Consider the following 22,366-nt stretch of genomic DNA (forward strand, 5'->3'; position numbering starts at 1 on the left):
AACAAACATGTATTTAGTTGGGATACTTTGATGATGTTTTGGAGCTTTATCTATGACTGTTCTCTGTCTCTCCTGCCTCCTACACCTCTTGTTGCTCCAAATATTCTTTTTAATTTTTAAAGCAACATCAGTATAATTGTCTAGCCTGTTATTTATTTCATGTGTCTGCTTGAGATTTTCCCCCAGATATCTCTATATCACTGCCCAGGTGTTTTGTTTCAGATAAAAGATTTTGAGGACTGTAGATGCTTTATTCAGAAAACCTAATCAATCATCGTGTTTGGATATAAGCCTAAAATGATGTTTTTTTTTTTTTTGTCTGCAGGAACAGAAAATAATTACATAACTGAATAAAAACACGAGGGAAATTCTGAGGGTCAAGGATGGAATTTTGGGCTCCTCAGTGGCCACCTCAGCCATGGGGGAGGCCCACAGCACCATCAAAGGATCCAGACCGAGGGCTTCAGAGAGATGGAAACCATCGGCCCGTTCCTCGCTCTTGGTACAATGGAGAGAGGTACCATCAGTGGCAAGACACGCACAGGAGCCCCCAGCCGCAGCAGGACCCCAGGACGGACCACCAGCAGCCCCATTATGCATCCAGGCCTGGAGAAAGGCGTCAGCCTGTTTTGGGAGTTGACTATTATGAAGGTGGTTATCCCCGTCAGTTGTATTCAAGGTATGGCTCTCACGCTTGGAGTTCACCCAGCTCTCCTACGTGCTTCTCAGTAGATCGTTCTCTTCCTTCTTCCTTTTCCTTTTACTCTTCCTCTTTTTCTTCTTTTTCCTTCTCCACCCTGTTACATTGACTTCGCCAAACACTTTCCCCTCCCAAATTGGATTTAGGTAACTGGAAATAGTACTTCCCTCCTTTTTGTTCTCTGGTGGGGCTTCTTAAAGAGGCAATCACAGCGTGACTGGGTGTTGGGGCCAGGGCAGAAAGTAGAAAGAATGGTGGATCCAAGATAGCAGATGAGACCCTTTGACTCGGGGACGGCAAAAGGCAATATTGGTAGATTATGGAAAAGTTTGTCTTAGAGTTCCTTGTAAAAACTTCTCAGTGTTGTTTGCACTGACACCACCAGCACCAAGAAGAGACTCAGTGCCTAGAACAGTACTCAGGGTGTGACTGGCATACTGAAAAAATATGCATGGGATGAGTAAATGGGAACATTTTAAAAAATGAAATTGACCTGAGAGAAAGCAGGTAGAAGCTTGTAGTCTCCAAGTTCAGAATGAAGATGTCCCCGTGAGGTAATGCTAGGAGAATCTGGAATTCCTGTTCGTGAATCCTGATTGATAACATAGGATTTAATATTTTATGGGATATTGGAAGTCATGTATGTTTTACTTCAGCTTTTCCAGGTGGAGTGATATTTACCTGCCTACATATTTTGGGTTGAAATTATGACGATTACTGTAAGCCTTTGCTCCATGAAATATTAAAGAATTATTAGTTAATAAAAAGACTAACAATGTGACATTCTTTCCTCAATCTGTTTTGTATTGTTGACTTCTCAAAGAAGGTATGTCGAGGACAGAGGCAATGAAAGCAGTCAGATTTAAGAGAGTCCAATGTGACTTTTTCATCTCATTTCCATCTGTAATATGCATGGGACTTACAATGGCGTGTTGGGTACCTACACAGTCATCTCAGGAAAGGATATTCTTTTTTTTTTATAGCATATTTATTTATTTTGAGAGAGAGAGAAAGAGACAGAGACAGATATATAGAGGGACAGAGAGAGAGAGAGAGAGAGAGAGAGAGAGAACACATGGGGGAGGGGTGGAGAGAGAGAGGAAGAGAGAGAGAATCCCAAGCAGGCTCCGCACTGACAGCACAGAGCCTGACATGGGACTCGAACTCAGGAACCGTGAGGTTGTGACCCAAGCAAAAATCAAGAGTCAGAGGCTTAACTGACTGAGCCACCCAGGTGCCCCAGGAAGGGGTATTCTAAGATAATTTCAGGGCAGGGTTTTCTAAAATAACATCATGTATTGTTGGATGTATGTATTTGAGGAGTAGGGGAAATCAAAGAGAATGAGACACTTGATTTTGCTCTAAAAGTCCCAGCCTTGTTCTGAAATAAAGGCCCTCCTCCTGCTGATTCTGGATCTTCTGTTTATAGGATCTAGAATTAACTGCGATTTTAAAGCGGGTTCTAGACAGAGGTCACAGATTTGTCCTCTGAAGTTATTTAGTTTGTCAAGTCCTCCATTGGTTTCTCTTTTTACCACACTCATCCTTGAATGACTGACCTTTGTGATATTTTAGGCCAGGCATTGAGGATCCGTATCAGAGCTATCATTCTCCAACCCTGAGGGAAGAATATGCTTATGGAGATTATTACTACCACAGACCCCCGCAGCAGCTACAGGAAGAAAGAGGTATGGAATAATCTCCAAAGAGCCTTTGGGGTGGCGCAGCTGATCTGGTAGACAGGGCGTGCTCAGAGCCTCGTCTTGGCCATCCTACTTGGCTGAGGTAGAACCCCTGTCCTCACCCACTTCTTCCTTGGCCAGATGAGGCCCCAGCAAAGACACTACTGCTAGATGTCTTGAGGGGAAGAGACAGAAAGGAGTCATTTTCCTTTGTATGTGTCAGTGATAGCCCTGAAACTATCATTATGTTACCAGTATTATGGCTAGTTCGTACTTGTCCACATTTTTTCCTCCACTCCTCGTTACAGCCAAGATTACAGTCTCTGACCAAGTAACAGTGAAGTCAGTTCTTAACAATGAAGTTGTCAAGTGTGTGGCTGGGCTGGGATGAGTCTGACCGTCATTTACCTTGAGGGTGGCAGATATGCACCCACAGGAATTTATACTCTGCCGATACTGAGGCTTTAGGTATGTGTCAATGGCAGCTTCTGACCTGCCTGCAAAGAGAAATCTGTTTCAAAACTGAAAACGCACACACGTGATCCCCACGATGATACAATTGTATGGAGCCAAGGTGGTTGATTCAGGAAGGACTGAGGAGCATTCTGTTGACTCCCATTGTTAGCGCTCACGTCTCAATTTTATTCACTTTGGCAAACATGTTTTTATATCTCTGGTGCTCTGGTGACTCAGCCTCACAGCTCGCTGCTGTCTTCCTAAACTTTTAGGAATGGGAAATGACCTGTCTTGATTTTGTTTTCTCTGAGGGTGCAGCGCCAAGGCGAGAGAGTCCTTATATGTGGCAGGAAGATCACCGAGATCAAAAGTACCTCAGTGAGCATCATCACGAAAACCAGAATAGTCTGTAAGTGTGAAAGGAGAGGCCAGCTCAACACGATCCAGCCAAACTCACACTATGTTAGGCAAGTCTATGGAATCGGGTGCTCGTCTCTGTCTCCAGAACCCCCGTCTGCTTCTACTCTGGCCACGGGGTTGTGGGAGTAGCCCAGGGTGGCCCAGGCCAGCTGTCAGTGGAGTCTTAATTCTGAGAGGCAGCTCCCAAACTTGGGGTCAGCTGAGTCCTGTGAGGTTACTTGAGGTCCACCCTACACGAGAGCCTGGATTCCTTATTGGCCTCAGAACAGATGTGGCTTGGCCGAAGTTTGCAGAATCGGGTCCTGCCCGAGGCTGGGCTGTTTCTCCTTTGCCCACTCCTGTGCGCGGAGAATGGGATAGCCCCTGGGAAGGAGTGAGCAGAGAAGAGCATTTTACACAAACACCTGTTCTGGTGTCCTTCGGCCTGGTGCCTTGACCGTGTCTGACCAACTCACCAACCCAGCTGCTCTGCTTTGAGTCATTGCAGGGTGTTAGGCTGCAGAGACCAGCCCTTCTCCACAGCGTTTGGGTTACTTCCAGTAACTGCCCTGTGGAACCCAGGAGCTCCCGTTTCTCTGGTATTGATAGATTGGGGTGGCCGAGGGAGGACAAGGCTCTTCCCTATGGCACACAGGCCACCTGACACTGCCCACGCTCTGCAGCAGAAGTCTGCAGCTCACTCTGGCTGGCTTGCCCAGGACCCCCCTCACCTGCTTCCGTAATTTTCTGTAGATCCAAGAGTCGGAACTCTCATAAAGACAGTCCTGCTTCTAACACTAGGCCGGAGAGGCCTGGGGACCTGTTTCCGGAGAGTCTGCTAACGGGAACCCAGAAGAATGAGGTAATCCGAAGGGACAAGGGGGCTGGTGGACTGTGACAGTGCATCATACCAGACAATGAAATAGGGGCAGGGCAGGGCCCTTGGGAGTGGGGGTGGCCAGTGGCCAGAGGTCTGAGCGGTGACATCGTCCCCTCTCTATGGAACCTCCACTCATACCTCCTCCTTTCCTTGCCTTCCTGGGGCCCTGATCTGACCCTTTGGCATGTGTGTGTGTGTGTGTGTGTGTGTGTGTGTGTGTGTGGCTGGATCAGGAAATGTCACCCAGGTCACTCTGAGGTGCTCGCAAAGAGGAGAGGCTGTCACCGGTACCCCAGTGGACTGGCAATTTGGTTTACCCAGCAAGTGGGAGTTGCTAGACTATCTGAATTCCGGTCTGAAAAGCAGAGCTTGAAACCTCTCGTGACTCTTCCAGTGCTCGCTTCTGAAATTTTACTGCTTATACCAGCTGGGCCATACAATGGCGTTCTTATATATTTTAAAAATAAACTTTTAATTTTAGAATAATTTTAGATTTTTTTTTAATGTTTATTTATTTTTGAGACAGAGAGAGACAGAGCATGAACAGGGGAGGGCCAGAGAGAGAGGGAGACACAGAATCCGAAGCAGGCTCCAGGCTCTGAGCTGTCAGCAGAGAGCCCGACGTGGGGCTCGAACTCACGGACCGTGAGATCATGACCTGAGCCGAAGTCGGACGCTTAACCGACTGAGCCACCCAGGCGCCCCAGAATAATTTTAGATTTTTGGAAAAGTTGCAAAGATACTGTAGAGACAAGCTATTGATTTTTGACAGTCTTATATCAATTTTGTTTCCACGATTAGATATGTATGATTTTTGAGAACATTTTCTCCTGTATACCTAAGGCTTAACAGTGCAGGGTACAGACTATGTGATATATGCCCATGGTATCATCAGAGAGCCTAAATCATTTGAAGATTTATTTTTTAATTTTTTTAATTTTTATTTTTTTTTAAAGAATTTTTTTTTAACGTTTATTTATTTTTGAGAGAGAGAGAGAGAGAGACAGAGCATGAACGGGGGAGGGTCAGAGAGAGAGGGAGACACAGAATCTGAAACAGGCTCCAGGCTCTGAGCAGTCAGCACAGAGCCCGACGCGGGGCTCGAACTCACGGACCGCGAGATCTTGACCTGAGCCGAAGTTGGACGCTTAACCAACTGAGCCACCCAGGCGCCCCTGTTTTTTTATTTTTAAGTAATCTCGACACTGTGCAGAGCGCGGCTTGAACTCACAACCCCAAGATCAGGAGTCTTATGCTCTACCAACTGAACCAGCCAGGCGTCCCGACAAAACTGAGATTTGAATTCAGGTCCCATGGCCTCAGGGCCTACACTCTTCCCACTAGGCCTTAATTCATTTTTTTTAGCCAACACCTGTCAATTAAATGATCACTTTTTTTTCCTTTCAACACCTCCACCATGCGGTGTATTTATTTGAAAGTTTCAGTTTTGTTGCTTTGAAGGAACACTCGAGAGGACCATTTCTCTGAAAGTGCTTCTGATCCTTCCTGCGTGTTTTTATTATCTTTAACTTCCAGCCATCGCTGGCCAATGAGTCCAGCCTTCTCCGGCAGCATGAGTCTGGTCTCAGCTCTAGCGCCTACGAACTCAGTCAGTACATGGGAGCTGACTCGGAGCCCTACGATCCCGTGGCGTCGGCAGCTTGGAGTCCAATTCAGGCTGGTGGGTACTGCCATGATCTAAGCAACTGGTTGAGTCTTGTGAGAAGAGGGCTGGGTGACAACCTCTTGGAAAGTCACCCTTCCCCTGCACTTCCAAGAGTGGACTGCGGCTGCCCCGTTTACTTATGTAGTTTCTCCTGGGCAGAGAGGCCACTGTGGCTCCATTTCTCACCTTTTCTCTTGTACCGGAGATTGCATCATAGCTGATTCTTGGAAGGGAACCCGGCTTGTAGGCGTCAGGATCAGGCTGGGAGGGGAGGCGCCCAGATGTACTTTTGTATAACAGGTGAAGAAAGTGAAGGCAAGAGTCAGTTTGGTAAAGCAAGGGCAGGCCACAAAGCATAGTTGCTTTGTCTGGATGTAGGATACATGTCATGAGTATTCGACTATGAGAGGCAGAGTCCCCAGCATCTCACCATCGCTGGGAGTCTGGGCCTGGTGTTTTGCCATTTGGACCAAACCAGCAGATTCTCACATTATATTCTGCCATATTCTTAGAGGCTTAAATCTGACTTGTAGCATGGGCTGCTTCTTCTTCTTCTTCTTCTTCTTCTTCTTTAAGTAAATGTTTATTCATTTTTGAAAGAGAGAGTGTGAGTAGGGAGGGGCACAGAGAGAGAGAGAGAGAGAGAGGGAGACAGAGGATCCAAAGCAGGCAGCTTTATGCAGGGCTTGAACTCATGACCTATGAGATCATGACCTGAGCTGAAGTCGGACGCTCAACCGACTGAGCCACCCAGATGCCCCCGCCTGGGCTTCTTCTAATTGTGTCACCTGCCCTGAGTCTTATCCTGGCCCAGGTGGAATTTGGAGAGAAATATGTCGGTGGTGTACTTCTAAAGTAAAGAAAAGCAGCAGCAGTAATCCTAACAGTGTCCACCTGTGTCTGTCGGTCAGAGGCTGTCTCAGCAGCTGGTCCCAAGGCACCCATGAAGTTCTACATCTCTCATGTGCCTGTGAGCTTTGGGCCAGGAGGTCAGCTGGTGCGCGTGGGTCCCAGCTCTCCCAGTGATGGACAGACGGCCCTTGTTGAACTGCACAGCATGGAGGTAAACGAGATTCTGTGTCCCGGAAAGCTGGCATTCTGCCTTCTGCTTTCCTTGACCTGAGTCTGGACATCTCCAGGAATGGGATGCCCTTGTGGGGAACTGAATCAGGCATTCCGTGGTTTGGGGTATGTTTTGTGAAAGAAAGGTAGGGATCTTCTCTCAAAGGAGTGATGCTAGATTTGTGTTTTTCCTGAGATGCTATTGGCTCATTTTCGACAACTGGAGAACTCACTTTTGTCCTCCTGTGTTCTCCACAAGGCACTGAGCCACAGCCCAGGGCCATAGCCATGGGTTCTGATATTGAACTTGACTGACAGGGGCTTTGGGTGGATATAGTCTGGGACACCAAATATGATTTTTTTGTTCCAGATTATTCTTAGTGACTCTGAAGAACAAGAAGAGATGAGGACTTTCTCAGGACCCCTGATCAGGTAAGTTATCTTACGAGCTGCCAAGTAGGGCTTTTGAACTTACAAAATCTGCCTGCCCAGATCAGCACTTGGGGGATTTGTTCTTGGCCTCCTTAAAAGAAAATGTCTATCCCCCTTGGAGTAGAATACTCTGTGCAACAAGATTGAGACAAATGTGGCCTGGGCCATTTTGACAAACAATTTGCTAGCTGAAGGGCAGAAAGAAAAATTAAGATTAAAAATCTGAAAACAGCTCTATTTTGCAGGAGCTACGTGGTAGGTTTTAACATTCTCCGCACTTAACAGGTACTGGCAGAAAAGTGGAGCACAGCCTGGGAAATCATAGACAAGTGGATCACAGTGGAAAAAAAAATTCTTGCCTTTTTCTAGAGAGGACTAGCATAGTCTGTGTTGAGTTATTGGACAGTGTGCAAGTCTGCCCTCTGCAGGACTGAGCTAGAACTGCTTTTAAATTCTTATTTATTTATTTATTTATTTATTTATTTATTTATTTATTTTTTCAACGTTTATTTATTTTTGGGACACAGAGAGACAGAGCATGAACGGGGGAGGGGCAGAGAGAGAGGGAGACACAGAATCAGAAACAGGCTCCAGGCTCTGAGCCATCAGCCCAGAGCCCGACGCGGGGCTCGAACTCACGGACCGCGAGATGGTGACCTGGCTGAAGTCGGACGCTTAACCGACTGCGCCACCCAGGCGCCCCTGCTTTTAAATTCTTAGTCAAGTTTCTGATAAATATTTAGGGCACTCTGGTGGAGAGAGTCCTGGCTGGAGTCAAGAGGAGCTGGGTCCTTGGCCCACGCATCCTACTAACTAGAGGTCTCAGGGCAAACAGATCAGCTAATCTTCTTTGAGCCTTAGTTTTCTCTTTCGGAAATGATGTAACACTGGTTGTGCCTACTTTAAGTGGTGGCTTTGAGACGCAAGTGAGATAATGCATATGGAAGCCCTTTATGTATCATCATCACTATTCTATAAACTTATCCTGAAGTTTCCCCCTCCAAGAAAAGCCCACAGTATTTTGACGGTTCCTTCAAGTAAAAGTGAGTGTCAAATCTATTTCTTACACACAGGTATACAGATGGGGGATAGAACGTTGAGCTGGCTGTGTGGACACTGGGGGTGCTGGTCCCAATTTGATTGATTTTATTTGGACGACCTGGAGCAAATAACATTGCCCATTTATTGAGCACTTAATATACGTTGTTAATTCCTTTTATATGGAGGTAGTTTTATAAGGTGAGACGTGGCAGGCTAGATTTAAACGCAAGGTGGTCTGACTCCAAAGTCTGTGCCCTTGCCTGCTACCCTGGGCAGGGTACCTGTGGGTCTCAGTTTCCTCATCTGTAAGTCTGTGCCCTTGCCTGCTACCCTGGGCAGGTACCCTGTGGGCCTCAGTTTCCTCATCTGTAAAATGGGGAGGGTGTGTGAGAGAATTTCTGAAGTCCCTTTCTGTTCATCAAGGAAACTACAGACTCAGTACTCCAGCCCTGGGTTGTCAGGCTTCTATCTCAGTCCCCCCACCCTCTGCTAGCACCCTCCCTCCGTACAAGGAGCCTGCAGTGCTGTGCGGCAAAAGAGTCTGCCCCTCACCCTTTGCTCCCTGAAATCTCTCCATAGGGAAGATGTACACAAGGTGGACATCATGACATTTTGCCAGCAGAAAGCAGCTCAGAGCCGAAAATCTGAGACACAGAGGAGCAGAGACTCAGCTCTACTGTGGCAGTTGTTAGTTCTCCTTTGTCGACAGAATGGGGTAAAGTATTATCACTCCGACGGGTGAGCAGGTGCAGGCCGGATTGAAATTTAAGTCTTTCAGGGATAGAGAGGATTCGGCTTATGACATGATTATAAAAGATAATGTTAAAGAAGCAACAAATGGCCCTAAGTGGGAAAAAATTGCTCAGATGTCAACGCAGTTTGCTAAAGATGGTCTTTTCTCTGCCCTTCTCCCTGGCCTGGGGTTACTGTACCAACCACATAATACAACTGTAAGAGTGGGCCTATTTCTGGTAATCTTGGTGGCTCCTGACAGGCAGAAAATCACCATGAGAGAGTGAAGCTGAAGTGTGAAATACAATAGTCCAAGAAAGGGCTGTCTTGTGTTTGGAAGTTGACCTCCTCATGAAGACGGCAGGTGCTCTGGTGCCCTCCTTCTTCAGCAGGGGCTGCCGGCCCGAGGACAATAGGATTCTCCCTCAGGATGACCCTCTTTGCCTGACAGTCCATGGTGGGATCTGACATCGCGGAGCTGCTGATGCAAGACTGTAAGAAGCTGGAGAAGTACAAGAGGCAGCCGCCAGTGGCCAACCTCATCAACCTGACCGACGAGGACTGGCCGGTGCTGAGCTCAGGGACCCCGAACCTGCTCACCGGGGAGATTCCCCCCAGCGTGGAGACGCCTGCACAGATCGTAGAGAAATTCACTAAACTGCTCTACTACGGCAGGAAGAAGGCAGGTGTGGCCCTTCCATGCTTGTTTTTAAAAAGTAACTACGCCCCCATCACTCACCCCTCCTCCAACCATAGGAGTAATTTACACTCATTTTATAGCACCTAAGAAGCTCAGAAAGGTGCAAAGAAAAAAATTATATAGACTTACCATTAAAAGCTAACATCTGGGGGCGCCTGGATGGCTCAGTTGGTTAAGTGGTCGACTTCGGCTCAGGTCATGATCTCACAGGTCATGAGTTCAAGCCCCACATCTGGCTGTCTGCTCTCAACACAGAGCCTCCTTTGGATCCTCTGTCCCCCTCTCTCCCTGCCCCTCCCTTGCTCTCTCTCAAAAGTAAATAAACATTAAAAAAAAAAATCTGTTAACATCTTGATATACTTAATTCTAGCATTTTTCTATGCACATATATTAAAGATAGAATTAAATTACATATGCATTATTTCTACTTTTTCAGTTAAGATTATACGGTGTAATATTCCCATGGTGTTAAAACGTACCATTTTAACAAATGGACAATATTCTATGATATGAATTTTAAATATTTTATTGATCTAATTCACTGTTTTTGAATATATAGGCTATTTATAATTTTGCCACCCATTATAAATTACACAATTTGAACATCTTGTTATATAAATCTTTGGATTATCTTCTTATTTTTTTAGGATAGATTCCTAGAATGGAACTATAAGTTAAAGGGTACGCACTTTTAAAAGCTTCTTCACATATACACTAAATTAGTTTCCAGAAAGTCTGTTTATAAATGTTATCCTCACCAGCTATATCTCAGGTATGCCTCCCAATATTGAATACTTTAATTCAACAGATGAAGAGATGCCTTGTTTTTTTGATATGTAAATTAGATGATTTTTATTCTTATGCTATTTATTCAAAAAATTTAATTGAGGTATATGTGACAAAATTGCAAGATATTTAAAGTGCACGATGCGATGATTTGATGTACAAATACATTGTAAAAGGATTTTCCCCATGGAGTGAATAACATTAATCACCTCATATACTTACCTATTTTTTTATGCCTTGTTTAATTTTGAAGCTGAACTCACATTTTACAGAAGTCTTAAAGAGAGTTTAAATACTGGAATATATAATTGAAATCAATTTGAATCACTATGATTCAAAACTCAAAAGATAAAAAGCATGTAAGAGAAGAGATGATGCCCCCACCCTCTCAGCCTGTCTCTAAAACAGGCTGTCTCTAAAATACCCAGAGATGTTTTCTGCATGTAAGATTATGTTCTCCTTTTGTTCCTTATAGCTTACCATATATTATTTCTTTTTTCAATATTTTAGTTTAAAAAATAAAAAAAATAAAGATTTTATTTTAAGTAATCTCTACTCCCAGCATGGGGCTCAAACTTAACAATCCTGAGATCAAGAGTCAAACACTCTAGTGACTGAACCAGCCAGGCGCTCCCATATACCATTTCTTCACCTTCCTTTTTCCATTTAACAAAATATCCTAGAAAACACTCTATAACATGGTTACAGTTGTTTTCTGTAAAAGGACTGACAGTAAGTATATTAGGTTTTGCAGGCCATGGGGTCTCTGTTGCCACTACTCATATCTGCTATTGTCTGATAAAAGCAGCCACAGACAATATGTAAATGAGTGGGTGTGGCTGTGCTTTATTTATATACATAGACATTTGAGTTATACATAATTTTTATGTGTAATGAGGTGTTATCCTTTTTTTTTAAGTTCATCTTCAGAGAGAGAGAGAGAGAGAGAGAGGGCACATGGGGGAGGGGCAGAGAGAGAGGGAGAGGAAGAGAATCGTAAGCAGGCTCTGTGCTAACGGGGGGGGGGGGGGGGGGCGGGGGGCTCAACTTACCAACCATGAGATCATGACCTGATCTGAAATCAAGAATCTGACGCTTAACTGACTGAGCCATTCAAGTGCCCCAGTGTTATCATTTCTTTAATTTTTTACCAATCATTTAAAAATGTGAAAAGTTATTCTTAGTTTGTGGGCTGTACCAAAATGGGCAGTGGGCTGAATTTGGCCTTCAGGTCACATTTTTCTGAACCCTGTTCTTTATAGTATATAAATGTCTTCCTTCTTATTTTTATGGCTGCATAGATTTCTAAAGATAAATCATAATTTATTTAATAAAACCCCGATAGATTGACAGATTATTAACAGTCTTTTGCTACTACAAATAGCACTGTGATAAGGACCAATGTCGTTTGCCGTGTAGGAGAATATACATATGATTTCTAGAATAGCTTCTGGAAATGGAAGTGTTGAGTCAAAGGGTACATGGCTGGAAATTTTGAGAAATATCAACAAATTGCCTTTTTTAGAGGTTGTACCAATTACTCAATGAACAATATATGAGAGTTCCTGTTTCTCTACTCTTACCAATTTAGTGTTTCCAAGCTTTTCATATGTGCCAATCTGAAAGGTTAAAAAAAAAAAAAAATATATATATATATACATATATAAAATTTAGTGGAGTTGTTCCTTTTCTCTTGTTATAAATGAAGTTGAATATGTTTTAATCTGTGAATTAAAAATTTTAAAAATATTTATTTATTTTGGAGAGAGAGAGAGAGAGAGTATGCATGTGCGTGTGAGTGGCGGAGGGGCAGAGAGAGACAGAGACACAGAATCTGAAGCAGGATCCAGGTTCTGAGCTGTCAGCACAGACCCTGACGGGGGGCCCAAACCCATGAACTGTGAGATCATGACCTGAGCTGAAGTTGGACGCTTAACCACTTAACTGACTGAGCCACCCAGGTGCCCCTAATCTGTGAATTATTTTGTCATGGATCTTCTACGTTGTTCTGTTGGGTGTTTGATCTCTATTTATTGATTTGTAAGAGCTCTTTACTTTTTAAGGACTTTCTGTACAAAATTACTTTTGTGGGGTGATATTTAGAAAGGCTTTCCTACTTTAAAACTAATTTATGAAAATAAGGTTCAAATACTTTTGTGACTTCACCTTTACATTTGAATCTTTAATCTCTGTTTATCTGTATATGATGTTATATTTTATTTTATTTTTTTCCAAAATTTTATTTAAATTCTAGTCAGTTAGCATTCAGTGTAATATTGGCTTCAGGAGTAGAACCCAGTAATTCATCACTTATACATATAACACGCTGCATTCATGTGATATTATATTTTAAATGAGTGGTAGACATGATATTCAGTGAAAATCAGTGGGATCATATGATAACCATCCCCCTGTTCACTATATAGTAGGGACCTGGAGTTTCACAATTTATTTATTCGGTAAACATTTGTCAAACAGCCACAACTTCTAAGGCATTGAATCCAGTGGGGGATACAGAAATAAATCAATAAAAATCTCTTTCCTTAAGAAAAATTAAGTAATGACCGTAGCAATAACAATAACAAAAGCAAATATTTATTTATTTATTTATCATTATTATTTGTTAATGTTTATTCATTTTTGAGAGAGAGAGACAGAGTGTGAATGGGGGAGGGGTAGAAAGAGAGGGAGACACAGAATCCGAAGCAGGCTCCAGGCTCTGAGCTGTCAGCACAGAGCCCGACGCGGGGCTCAAACCCACAAACCGCGAGATTGTGACCTGAGCCGAAGTCGGACACTTAACTGACTGAGCCACCCAGGTGCCCCAAAAGCAAGTATTTAAAAAGTACTTTCTATGTACCAGGCACTTACTTAACATCTTACATGCATTGTCTCATTTATCTTCATAGAAGCCCTGTGGGTTAGGTTCTATTCTTGTTTTATGTACTGACAAATGAGGAGAGTTAGTAAGTAATAAAACCAGGGTTCAGATCTAGGCAGCCTGATGTCTGAACTTGGGCTTCTGACCATCCACTGCACCACCTGCCATACCTATAGCCCCAGAGGTGAGCAGGGAATAGAAGGAGTACTCTGGGGGCTCAGAGTGGTTCATGAGGAACTGGAGACCAAAATGTCTTTAAAACCTTTATTAATATTGACTGGGGTCTCATTTCTGGCACTGTGTCAGATTAATATCCTCAATGTAAGTTCTCAGTTCACTTATTCCTAAATTATATTTTTGGAGATGCAAATTTTTGAGCAAAGTGGTGATTCCCAACCAATTATTAGTAATTCCTTTAAAAAAATACTGTTGTGGGGGCACCTGGTGGCTCAGTAGGTTGAGTATCCGACTTCAGCTCAGGTCATGGTCTCACAGTTTGTGAGTTCGAGTCCCATATTGGGTGAGCTAGAGCCCTCTTTGGGGATGTTCTGTCTCTCCTTCTCTCTCCCTCTCTCTGCCCCTTGTGGGATTCTCTCTCTTTCCCTCTGCCCCTTGCTCACTCACACTTTCTCTCTCTCAAAAATAAATTGAAAAAATAGAAAAGCTATATTTATAAAAAAAAATACTGTTGTGAATTAGTTTCACCTATGTAAAGAGTAACTCAATGTCATTTTTGCTTGTAGTGGACGTGAAGTTGAATTTCCTAATGGTGGTTGTTTAAATTTGTTCTCTCCCTTTTCAAATAAGATAGCATGGGAGATGTCAGGATGATCAAGGAAATTTGTGCTTGGAAGTGGAGTTACCTCATTAGTGACTTCCTGTCCAAAAAATCGCATTATTTGAGGGCACTAAAGAGATTATTAATACCAGGTCAAAACCTCAAATATATAATTCTGAAAATTGAATGAAAAGATGAGTGTGAGTGTGTGTGTGTGTTAAAACTTACAGCCTCTAACCCATCTCACCAAGCTAAAGGTGTCATTAATTTGGCACATGAAGTTGATAGATAACAAGCGCTTGATAGTTAACGAGCAATTAGTTATAATATTAGGTGGGGCAGGTCGACTGCTATGCAAACTGGCTCAAACATGGTAACAGCTACTTTCTATTCATGTGGGCATCCTGGGCAGGTGAGCAGAACGGTGGGTCAGCCCTTCTTCCCGGAGTAGTTCAAGGCATGGAGGAGGCTGTACCATCTGAGCATATAGTCTATATGGAATGAGAAGCCATCTTCATTCCAGCCAGCCAGATGGGGAGAAGGGCATGGGGGACCGGGCACAGGACTTCTTTGCACCAGATCTGGACGCAATATAACCATTTCTGTTGCCATTGTAGAGCCTGGAACTCAGTCACTTCTAGGTGCATGGGAGGCGGGAAAATGCGGTGCAGTTCTTTGCCCAGGAAGGGGGCAACGGCTTTTGGTGGGGAGCTAACAGTCTCTGCCACAGTTGTTAAAAAAGAAACCGTTCCTGTAACACGCCCCCATGAATGTCATCTTGCTACCTGTACTTTGAGACTCAGTCCTGGGGGTGCGGTGCTTCTCTCGTGTTCGGTGCTTAGGTTCGTAAAAGTATCATGTGACTTCTGCTAAAGAGCTAAGGCTGACTGGAAGCTACGTTTGAGGGGCAGATGATGAAATAGCAGAATGTATTTGATAAAGTGAAGGCTGGAGAAGGGTCATCTTAGAGAGAAATAGGCACCCGCTCTTCCTTTGTCCCTCTCACAGATGAGGCTCCGAGCCTTCCTGGGAGCCCAGCTTGTACAGCTCAAGGGCAGCAGTACCCAACCATCGACATTTGTTGTTTGTGGGAAGGTGAATAGGGCCATGCTGACTGTGACGTGCTTTTGTTTTCAGGAAGCCTTGGAGTGGGCCATGAAGAACCACTTGTGGGGCCACGCTTTGTTCCTCGCCAGCAAGATGGACCCAAGGACCTACAGCTGGGTTATGAGTGGGTGAGCAGGCCACTGGCAAAGAAGACCTAAGGAGCAGAGAGCAGAGAGAGGCCCGCCAAGGGAGGGAGTGTTGGGAGGCAAATGCAGGATGTGCTGGGAAGCCCCACGCATCAAGCATCCTTCCAGTTTTTCTCTTCTGACCTGGACCTAGCATATCGCTTCTCCAGATTCTTACAACCTAGACATGGACACATTCTTTCTACCTGCTATGTTAAATATTCAGTTTAGTAATATTTCTCAGGGTCTGAGTTTCCAAAAGTTGCATGGGTTTCTGCAATCCGGTAGTTCTCTTTGGGAGGGGCTGTTCTAGATAGTTCCATCAGTGAGGGAATAGGTGACCACTTAGGGTTAACTGACAGAGCTTTGGGTCTGAGAGTTAGTAGCCGTCTACCACTGAGTCTTGCAGTGGGGGATGTGGGCGCTGAGAGGAAGGTCGGGATATGGGGGAGCAGGAGCTGTGCTAGGAACAGGCTTTATAGGACGGGGGATTACAAGCAGAAGTCTTCTTCTAGGGCAGGGGACATGACGAGACTGAAGGAATGTGTTTAGTCAGAGATCATGCCAGCACACCGAGACCGGGAAGAATGCCCAAACCAGGATGAGACAGGAATGGAGGCTGACCACATAGCCAGGAGTTTGGAGTAAGGGGAATTAAATGGGGGGGAGGGGGTGCTGGAGAAGGGTTCCTGAGTAAGCCCCTCCAGCTGCAGCCAGATCTGTGGGTTGGCAGGGATAGACATGTGGTAGGGGTGGGGAGGGCCGGGGGGCCCTCCCATAAGGGGCAGGCTTGGATCAGACCGTGAGAAGGATGCTCCCTCAAAATGTTCATCTTCCTGTGTTAGTCGAAGCTGTGAAGCTGTGAACCTCTCAGCTTGACTTAAGTTTAAATTGGCCATAAATTGGCTGTCGGGCAGATGGCTGAGAAGATGGTACCTCCCTTCAAGGCTGCCACACTACCCTTCTCCACCACGGCCTCCGTGGAGTCTCTCTTCTACTGTAACCCTCAGTCTTCCCAGGGACTGGTAACACCTCTGTGCACTTCATTATGTTCAGGATGGTGAGGAACCCTGGAGTTTTATTATGATAAGCGCTCTGAGCTCCCGAGGCAAGGGTGCTATTAAATAAAAGACCGCGTTCTTCCCCCGTCCTATAAAGCCTGTTCTGAGGGACGATTTTCCTCTGGGTTTTGGAAATGAACATCCCACAATCCCACATTGTAGCATACATCTCTGCGACAGATTTTTGCCTTGGGCCATTGATTTTTGATGGGGCCCAGTGAATTGTGAAAAATATCTCTTACTGAGTATGCTTAAATCTCAAATCAGCTCTAGAGCTTATTATATCCTTGTTAAGCATATCCCACGGTTTGTCATCAGGAAGATCATTTCTGGTCCCTGTTCTACGCCTCTTTGGTTACTGAAAATGGCTATTTAGTGCATGTGAGTAAAAGACCCAGGCTAGTCACAAGCCAGAAAACCAGCCCTGGAGGCCGTGGGCGTGGCACGAGGGGAACTGCTTCAGGGGACTAGAAGTTGAGGGTGACTGGGTAGGAGGGGCCCGCGGAGAAGATGTTTGGGTTAACTGCTGGGGCTCTCTAGGGGTCTCTGAGATGTGGGGCATTTCCGTGACAAAGAAGACCTATAGAAATGGTTACTGGAGAGTTGGGGCATCAGTGCCAAAGTGCAGAAAATACCCCCCAACAGAGAGCCCCATCTGGGGTGGAATCAAGATCCTGCCGATCCCCCCAAAGTGGGAGCCAAGCAGAGGCGCGGCAGAAAAGCAAAGAGAAGTTCATGTTCCGAAAGAAGCTGCTGAAGTCAAATAGAGATCTACGGGGGGGGGGGGGGGGGTTGCCCCGCTGGCAATGGGTCAAAGGCTCTCTCGGCTTGGTCCCCACTAACGGTCGTCTCTCTCTGCAGCTTTACCAGCACACTGGCGTCCAATGACCCACTGCAGACCCTCTTCCAGTTCATGTCGGGGAGGATCCCACAGGCAGCCACGGTATTCTTTGTGACAGACCTCCTTCAACCCCAGTGTCCTAAGGGTTTGGGGGGGGTGGGGACAGCTCAGGAACGAGGTGATGACTTTAAAGATTAAAAATAAGTAGTAATTGCACCTGGCCCAATTCATTCATATGATTTCATTTAATACACAGAGGAAGGAATTCCTACCCCCGTTTTACAGAGGTGGGAACTAAGGTGCAAAGGTGTCATATGACCATAGATCACTGAGCGAGGAGCAGTGGAGCCAGGATTGGCTCCGTCTGTCTGATTCCAAAAACCTTGTCATTTTCACAATACCATAGCTGCCTGCTCAGTGTGCGTAAATAGCGAGAGAGCCAGACTGTCCCCAGGCTTCCTGCAGTAAGGCCACCGTTCTTTCTCCCCCCTGCACATCCATCCTGCAAAGTTGGACATATTTGGTCTTACATGCTGTCTAGAGTTGGAGATGGCTCAAGTCTGAGGCCAGCTTGATAGTTCCCTATGAAAGTATCTTTTTTCCCCAAGGTATCCTTCTTTACCTTTGAAGTCTAGTAACTTTACCAGGATGTATTGGTGCTGTCAGGGCAGTTTTGTTTTGTTTTTTTTTCTTGGGACACAGCATACTGTTTTAATACGTGCATTCATATTTTACCGTTCAAGGAAGTTTTCTTGCGTTATATCCTTCGATATTTGTTTTGTTCCATTATTATTTTTTTTCAGGAATTCCATATGTGCACATTTCATATAGATACGAACTATATACATATACATGTACAGATTATATTCTCTTTAATTAAAATTTCTTTCTTTCTGTCCATCCTTCCTTCCTCTTCTTCTTTTTCTTCTTCCTCCTCTTCTTCTTCTTTTTTTTTTTTTTTGCTCTTCTCATTGCCATCCTATGTGTCCCTTCCTGTGTTTCCATATTGATGAAAGAGACACTGTCTCTTAATTTTGGTGCCAGTTTTAACTTGATGTCTCTGATTTTTCTCTCACTTCTTCCCTGAGCTCTGCAGGTCACATTGGCCTCTTCCTGTTGTTCATTGTCTTCTTCCTGAGCTCTTATCACTTAGTATTAGTGATAATGCCCTTGCTTCATAGAAGAAATTGTTTCGTGATTTTACTTAAATTCGTGATGAAATGTTTGGTGATATCTCTTTGTTTTGTGGTAACATTTTTCCAGTGAATGTTCTTTCTACCTTCCATTAGTTTTTCATATTACTTCCTTCCTTCTATCTTTACAGTGTATTTGTACAGATTTTGTGCTTGTTCCTTGACAGGAGTTGAGTCTTCCCTGGGCCAGTAGTTTCTGGTAGGTTTGTGCTGGGGAGGGGCCAGGGCCACATTGCAAGCTATCTGTCATTTCCCACACGATCTGGAGTTTTCTGTGGGTATCTGTGTAGCCTTTCCTTCTCCTAAGTCGGCAGAGATGGCTGTGGGATCCTCTCCTTCTGGAATTCTCTCTCTGCTCCCTCCTGCAGCACTCTGTTCAATTTCCACTACCTTCGGCAGCCTTTTCTTATATTTTGAAGTTTGGGTTTTTGCTGTCACCCAGTTTTAATGAAAATGGACTTCACATTTTTGCTTTTCTGTTCTTCTTATTGCTTGGGGACGATTCCTAGAAAGGAAAAGAGAGATGATGACTTTCATGCCCCATCATCAAACCCACTGGCTATACTGGAACATGGAGTGCTCACAGTTCAGCGGAATGCCGCGCACCGCCATGACAGTGCATCATGTCACAAAGCACTAAATGCAGGAAATTATGTAATCAGCGTATGGTCCACTGGGTCTCACTGCAGTGGTAGAGTTAACTAAATGTTCCCTGTGTTTAGGTGAGAAAACCGAGGAGCAGGAGGTGATGTGCCAAGGCGGTATTTGATCTCAGTGTTTGAGAGTGACCTAGCATCTGGCACCCAGGAAAAGGCTGGCTGTTAGTTACTTGGAATGAGTGGAAAAGACACGGCGGCCGGAAAACCCAGATGTAGGCTTCTATCACAAGTCTAACCGGAGCCTGCTCCTTGCTGCTCTGTGAGCTTGGCTTTGTTACCTGATCTCAGAGCCTCAGGTTTTCCTCTTTGTGGGCATTTTGATGCCTAACCAAGAGAGTTATTGTGAAGAGTAAAGGAGAGAGAATATCTGAGCAGATCAACGACCATGCTTGACCCGTTGAAGTTAGTCAGGTGTATGCTCTCTCTTGCACACTCTTTCTCTCCATACGTCTGCTTTACAGTGATTTTTTTCAAATCACCTAGAGAAGAGATAGAAGAATGACTTCTAAATGTTTGTTCTTTTCAGCAAGGATTTTTCTTTTGCGCGTTCCTTTCGTTAGAGCGAGAAAGGGCCTGGCTTATGCGGGGATAATAATAGTACCCAATGCGTGTGACCATTCTAGGAGAAACGCCTAGCAGCGGGTATGGTTCACGGTCAGAGTGCAGCGAGTAAGAACTGCTCTTCTTGTGATTTATCATCATCATCACCCTCATTCACACTGCATCGCCCAGATAAACAAAGAGTAACTATAAAATGGAGTTGGATAAAGCATCTTTTGTTCCTGGGGATAACTACAAAGACCAAATAATTAGGGATTGTTTTGACTTCCAAATCTTAGCTATTACTATCGATCTCTTGCTCTACCCATTCTAATAACAAACTGGAAGATGGACTGGTCTACAAATCACCTCCTTCCTTTTGCTGGGCTTCCGTGTGTGTGTGTGTGTGTGTGTGTGTGTACATCTGTGTATATGTACCTATGTATAATTTATAAAGGGCAAACAAACTAAGTGCAAAGCACTATGCTATGTGCTTCACCTAGCTATCTTATTTCATTATCAACAATAACTGTTATGTAGAATATAACTCATATTATGATCTCCACTTAAGAGATGAGGAAAAAAGGTTTTGAGAAACGTGCTCAAGGTCACACAGCTAGTAAAAAGGCGGGATGCCAGTTGAATCCAGGGCCTGGGTTGTTTCTGTGATGTTCTATTGCTTCTTTATAGATATTTCCTGTCCTAAAATTCCCCTTCATTCGGGAGAAGGGAAGCCCAAGCCCCACCATTTGTGTGGGGCATTTCCCCACTTCCAGGGTTCTGTGTGCACCCTGCTGCCCCCTGGTGGAGCTCTGCTGCCCCTGCATTGTCACCAGAGGGAGCGGGCAGAGCCCTCAGCTGGAAGCAAGATGAACGGGGACTGGGTGTGGGGCTGGGCCACTTGGCCTGCTTTTCTCCAGCCATGGGAATTCAACTTAATAGGGTTGTGAAAATTAACTGAGGTCATGTGTGTGAAAGGCCTTTGTAAAACCAGAAAACACAAGCCATTTGGTAAGGTATTAAGGGGCCTAGGGTTGCCCTGACTTCTAACAGGTTAATGTGGATTCTTCATATGAGCCAAGGATGTTTGGTCTTCCTTCTCCCACTGAAACATCAGGGTTTGTTTTGTTTTGTTTTTCTGGATTTGTCCCTAGCTGTTGGGGTCAGGGGTACCAGGAAGAAATTTGAAAATCAGAAAGTGATCAAAAGTGTCATTTTATTTACCTATTGCCTGAGGTTCCTACGAATGCATGTATGCGTCCGTGTCTGTCTGCCTGCCCATCCTTCCAGCAGTCTTGTCTTTTTGTTTGTTTGTTTTAAGTTTACTTATTTATTTATTTTGAGAGAGAGAGAGCAGAGGAGGGGCAGAGAGAGAGAGAGGGAGAGAGAATCCCAAGCAGGCTCTGCCCTGTGAGTGCAGAACCCAAGCAGGGCTTGAACTCATGAACCGTGAGATCATGACCTGAGCTGAAGTCAGGAGTCAGATGCTTAACCGACTGAGCCACCCAGGAGCCCCAAGTCTTGCTTTTTAAAAGGAGATCTGGAAATCAGTGACTGGCAGCAATGCAGGTGGCGGAAGCCGGCCTTCCCCGAACTCCTCGAAACCAGGAGACAAGACACCAACGTTCTTCATCCCCGTTGTGGCCCGTGATCCTTCAGCCAGTAAATCTTCCATTTTGTCTGCTGCCTTCCAGTGCTGTGGGGACAAGCAGTGGGGAGACTGGAGGCCTCACTTGGCCGTGATTCTGTCAAATCAGAGTGGGGACCTGGAGCTGCATCAGCGCACAATTGTCACCATGGGGGACACTCTGGGTAAGCAGAAGCCAGCCCTGCCCCCTCCTCTCCTCTAGGCTGTGTCCAGGCCACTTTGCACGTCTATCCTCAGGCTTTTAGGTTCTGTGCAGGGCCTGCGTCTGTGCCTCAGGCTTTCCCCTGACCCAGGGGCCTCAGTGTTTGGGGGTCGGAAACTCCAGAGAAAGGAGTGTCGTTCTTGTCTCTCCGTTTCCCAGATTTTCTGCTGCAATGCAGTCCAGGCCCCTGAGACTCGGGCTGGGCTGCTGCAGAGGCTCCCCTCAGCAGCTGGTTTTCTGTCCCTGGTCAGATTCCCCCCAGGATGGAGCTAACACACAGGGAGCCTCGCCTCTTGTTATGGTTAGCCGCACGGCGACCCAGCTCAGCCAGAGAGGAACTTCTATTTTTGCCTGAACTACCCTGAGTAATTGCGTAGGCTTTACCTTTATTATCTCTCAGTGAACGTTGCCTTATAAACACTAAGGGTTACAGAATGTTCCAGACCGGAGGTTCTCAAATTTGGTCAAGGGGCTGAATGCCTAGAAATCATGATACTCTTTGTTAACTTTGTGAAATATTGCTCTGTTAAACGGAAAAGAGCGATGTGCAAGGTAGCACCAAGTCAGACGGCAGGTGGGTCAGCGGCCGATGGTTAGAAAGGGAGGCGGGTTTTGTTTAGTCCTTCCTGGGCACCTGGCCCTGTGCTGAGTACGTCACCTACTTGAATTAATTCAATTTTGAGGTAATGGAAAATGTATGGGAGAACATTCTGAAAATGGGAACAGGCTGGTCATTATTGGTAGTTTTTATGAGCCCTGCGAAAAGTTTTCTATTGTTTGATTTTAGCAGAGGAA

General features: G+C 45.1%; 1 protein-coding gene across 1 annotated transcript in view; it reads left to right on the forward strand.

The window, feature by feature from the left end:
• Positions 1-383: 383 nt before the first annotated feature.
• Positions 384-22,366, forward strand: part of SEC16B (SEC16 homolog B, endoplasmic reticulum export factor) — a 39,756-nt gene continuing 17,773 nt past the window's right edge. The window contains exons 1-12 of the mRNA XM_047077312.1: positions 384-679; positions 2,276-2,388; positions 3,157-3,243; positions 3,957-4,099; positions 5,654-5,798; positions 6,695-6,846; positions 7,216-7,277; positions 8,898-9,033; positions 9,502-9,732; positions 15,333-15,430; positions 17,350-17,431; positions 21,416-21,533. Coding sequence (XP_046933268.1) covers positions 384-679; positions 2,276-2,388; positions 3,157-3,243; positions 3,957-4,099; positions 5,654-5,798; positions 6,695-6,846; positions 7,216-7,277; positions 8,898-9,033; positions 9,502-9,732; positions 15,333-15,430; positions 17,350-17,431; positions 21,416-21,533 — 1,663 coding nt within the window. The remainder of the gene's footprint in view (positions 680-2,275; positions 2,389-3,156; positions 3,244-3,956; positions 4,100-5,653; positions 5,799-6,694; positions 6,847-7,215; positions 7,278-8,897; positions 9,034-9,501; positions 9,733-15,332; positions 15,431-17,349; positions 17,432-21,415; positions 21,534-22,366) is intronic.

Source organism: Lynx rufus, unplaced genomic scaffold (genome assembly GCF_022079265.1).
Source record: "Lynx rufus isolate CCGP_SWC_20201006 ecotype Redwood Valley unplaced genomic scaffold, mLynRuf1.p SCAF_15, whole genome shotgun sequence".
In the NCBI taxonomy this organism is placed as follows: Eukaryota; Metazoa; Chordata; class Mammalia; order Carnivora; family Felidae; genus Lynx; species Lynx rufus.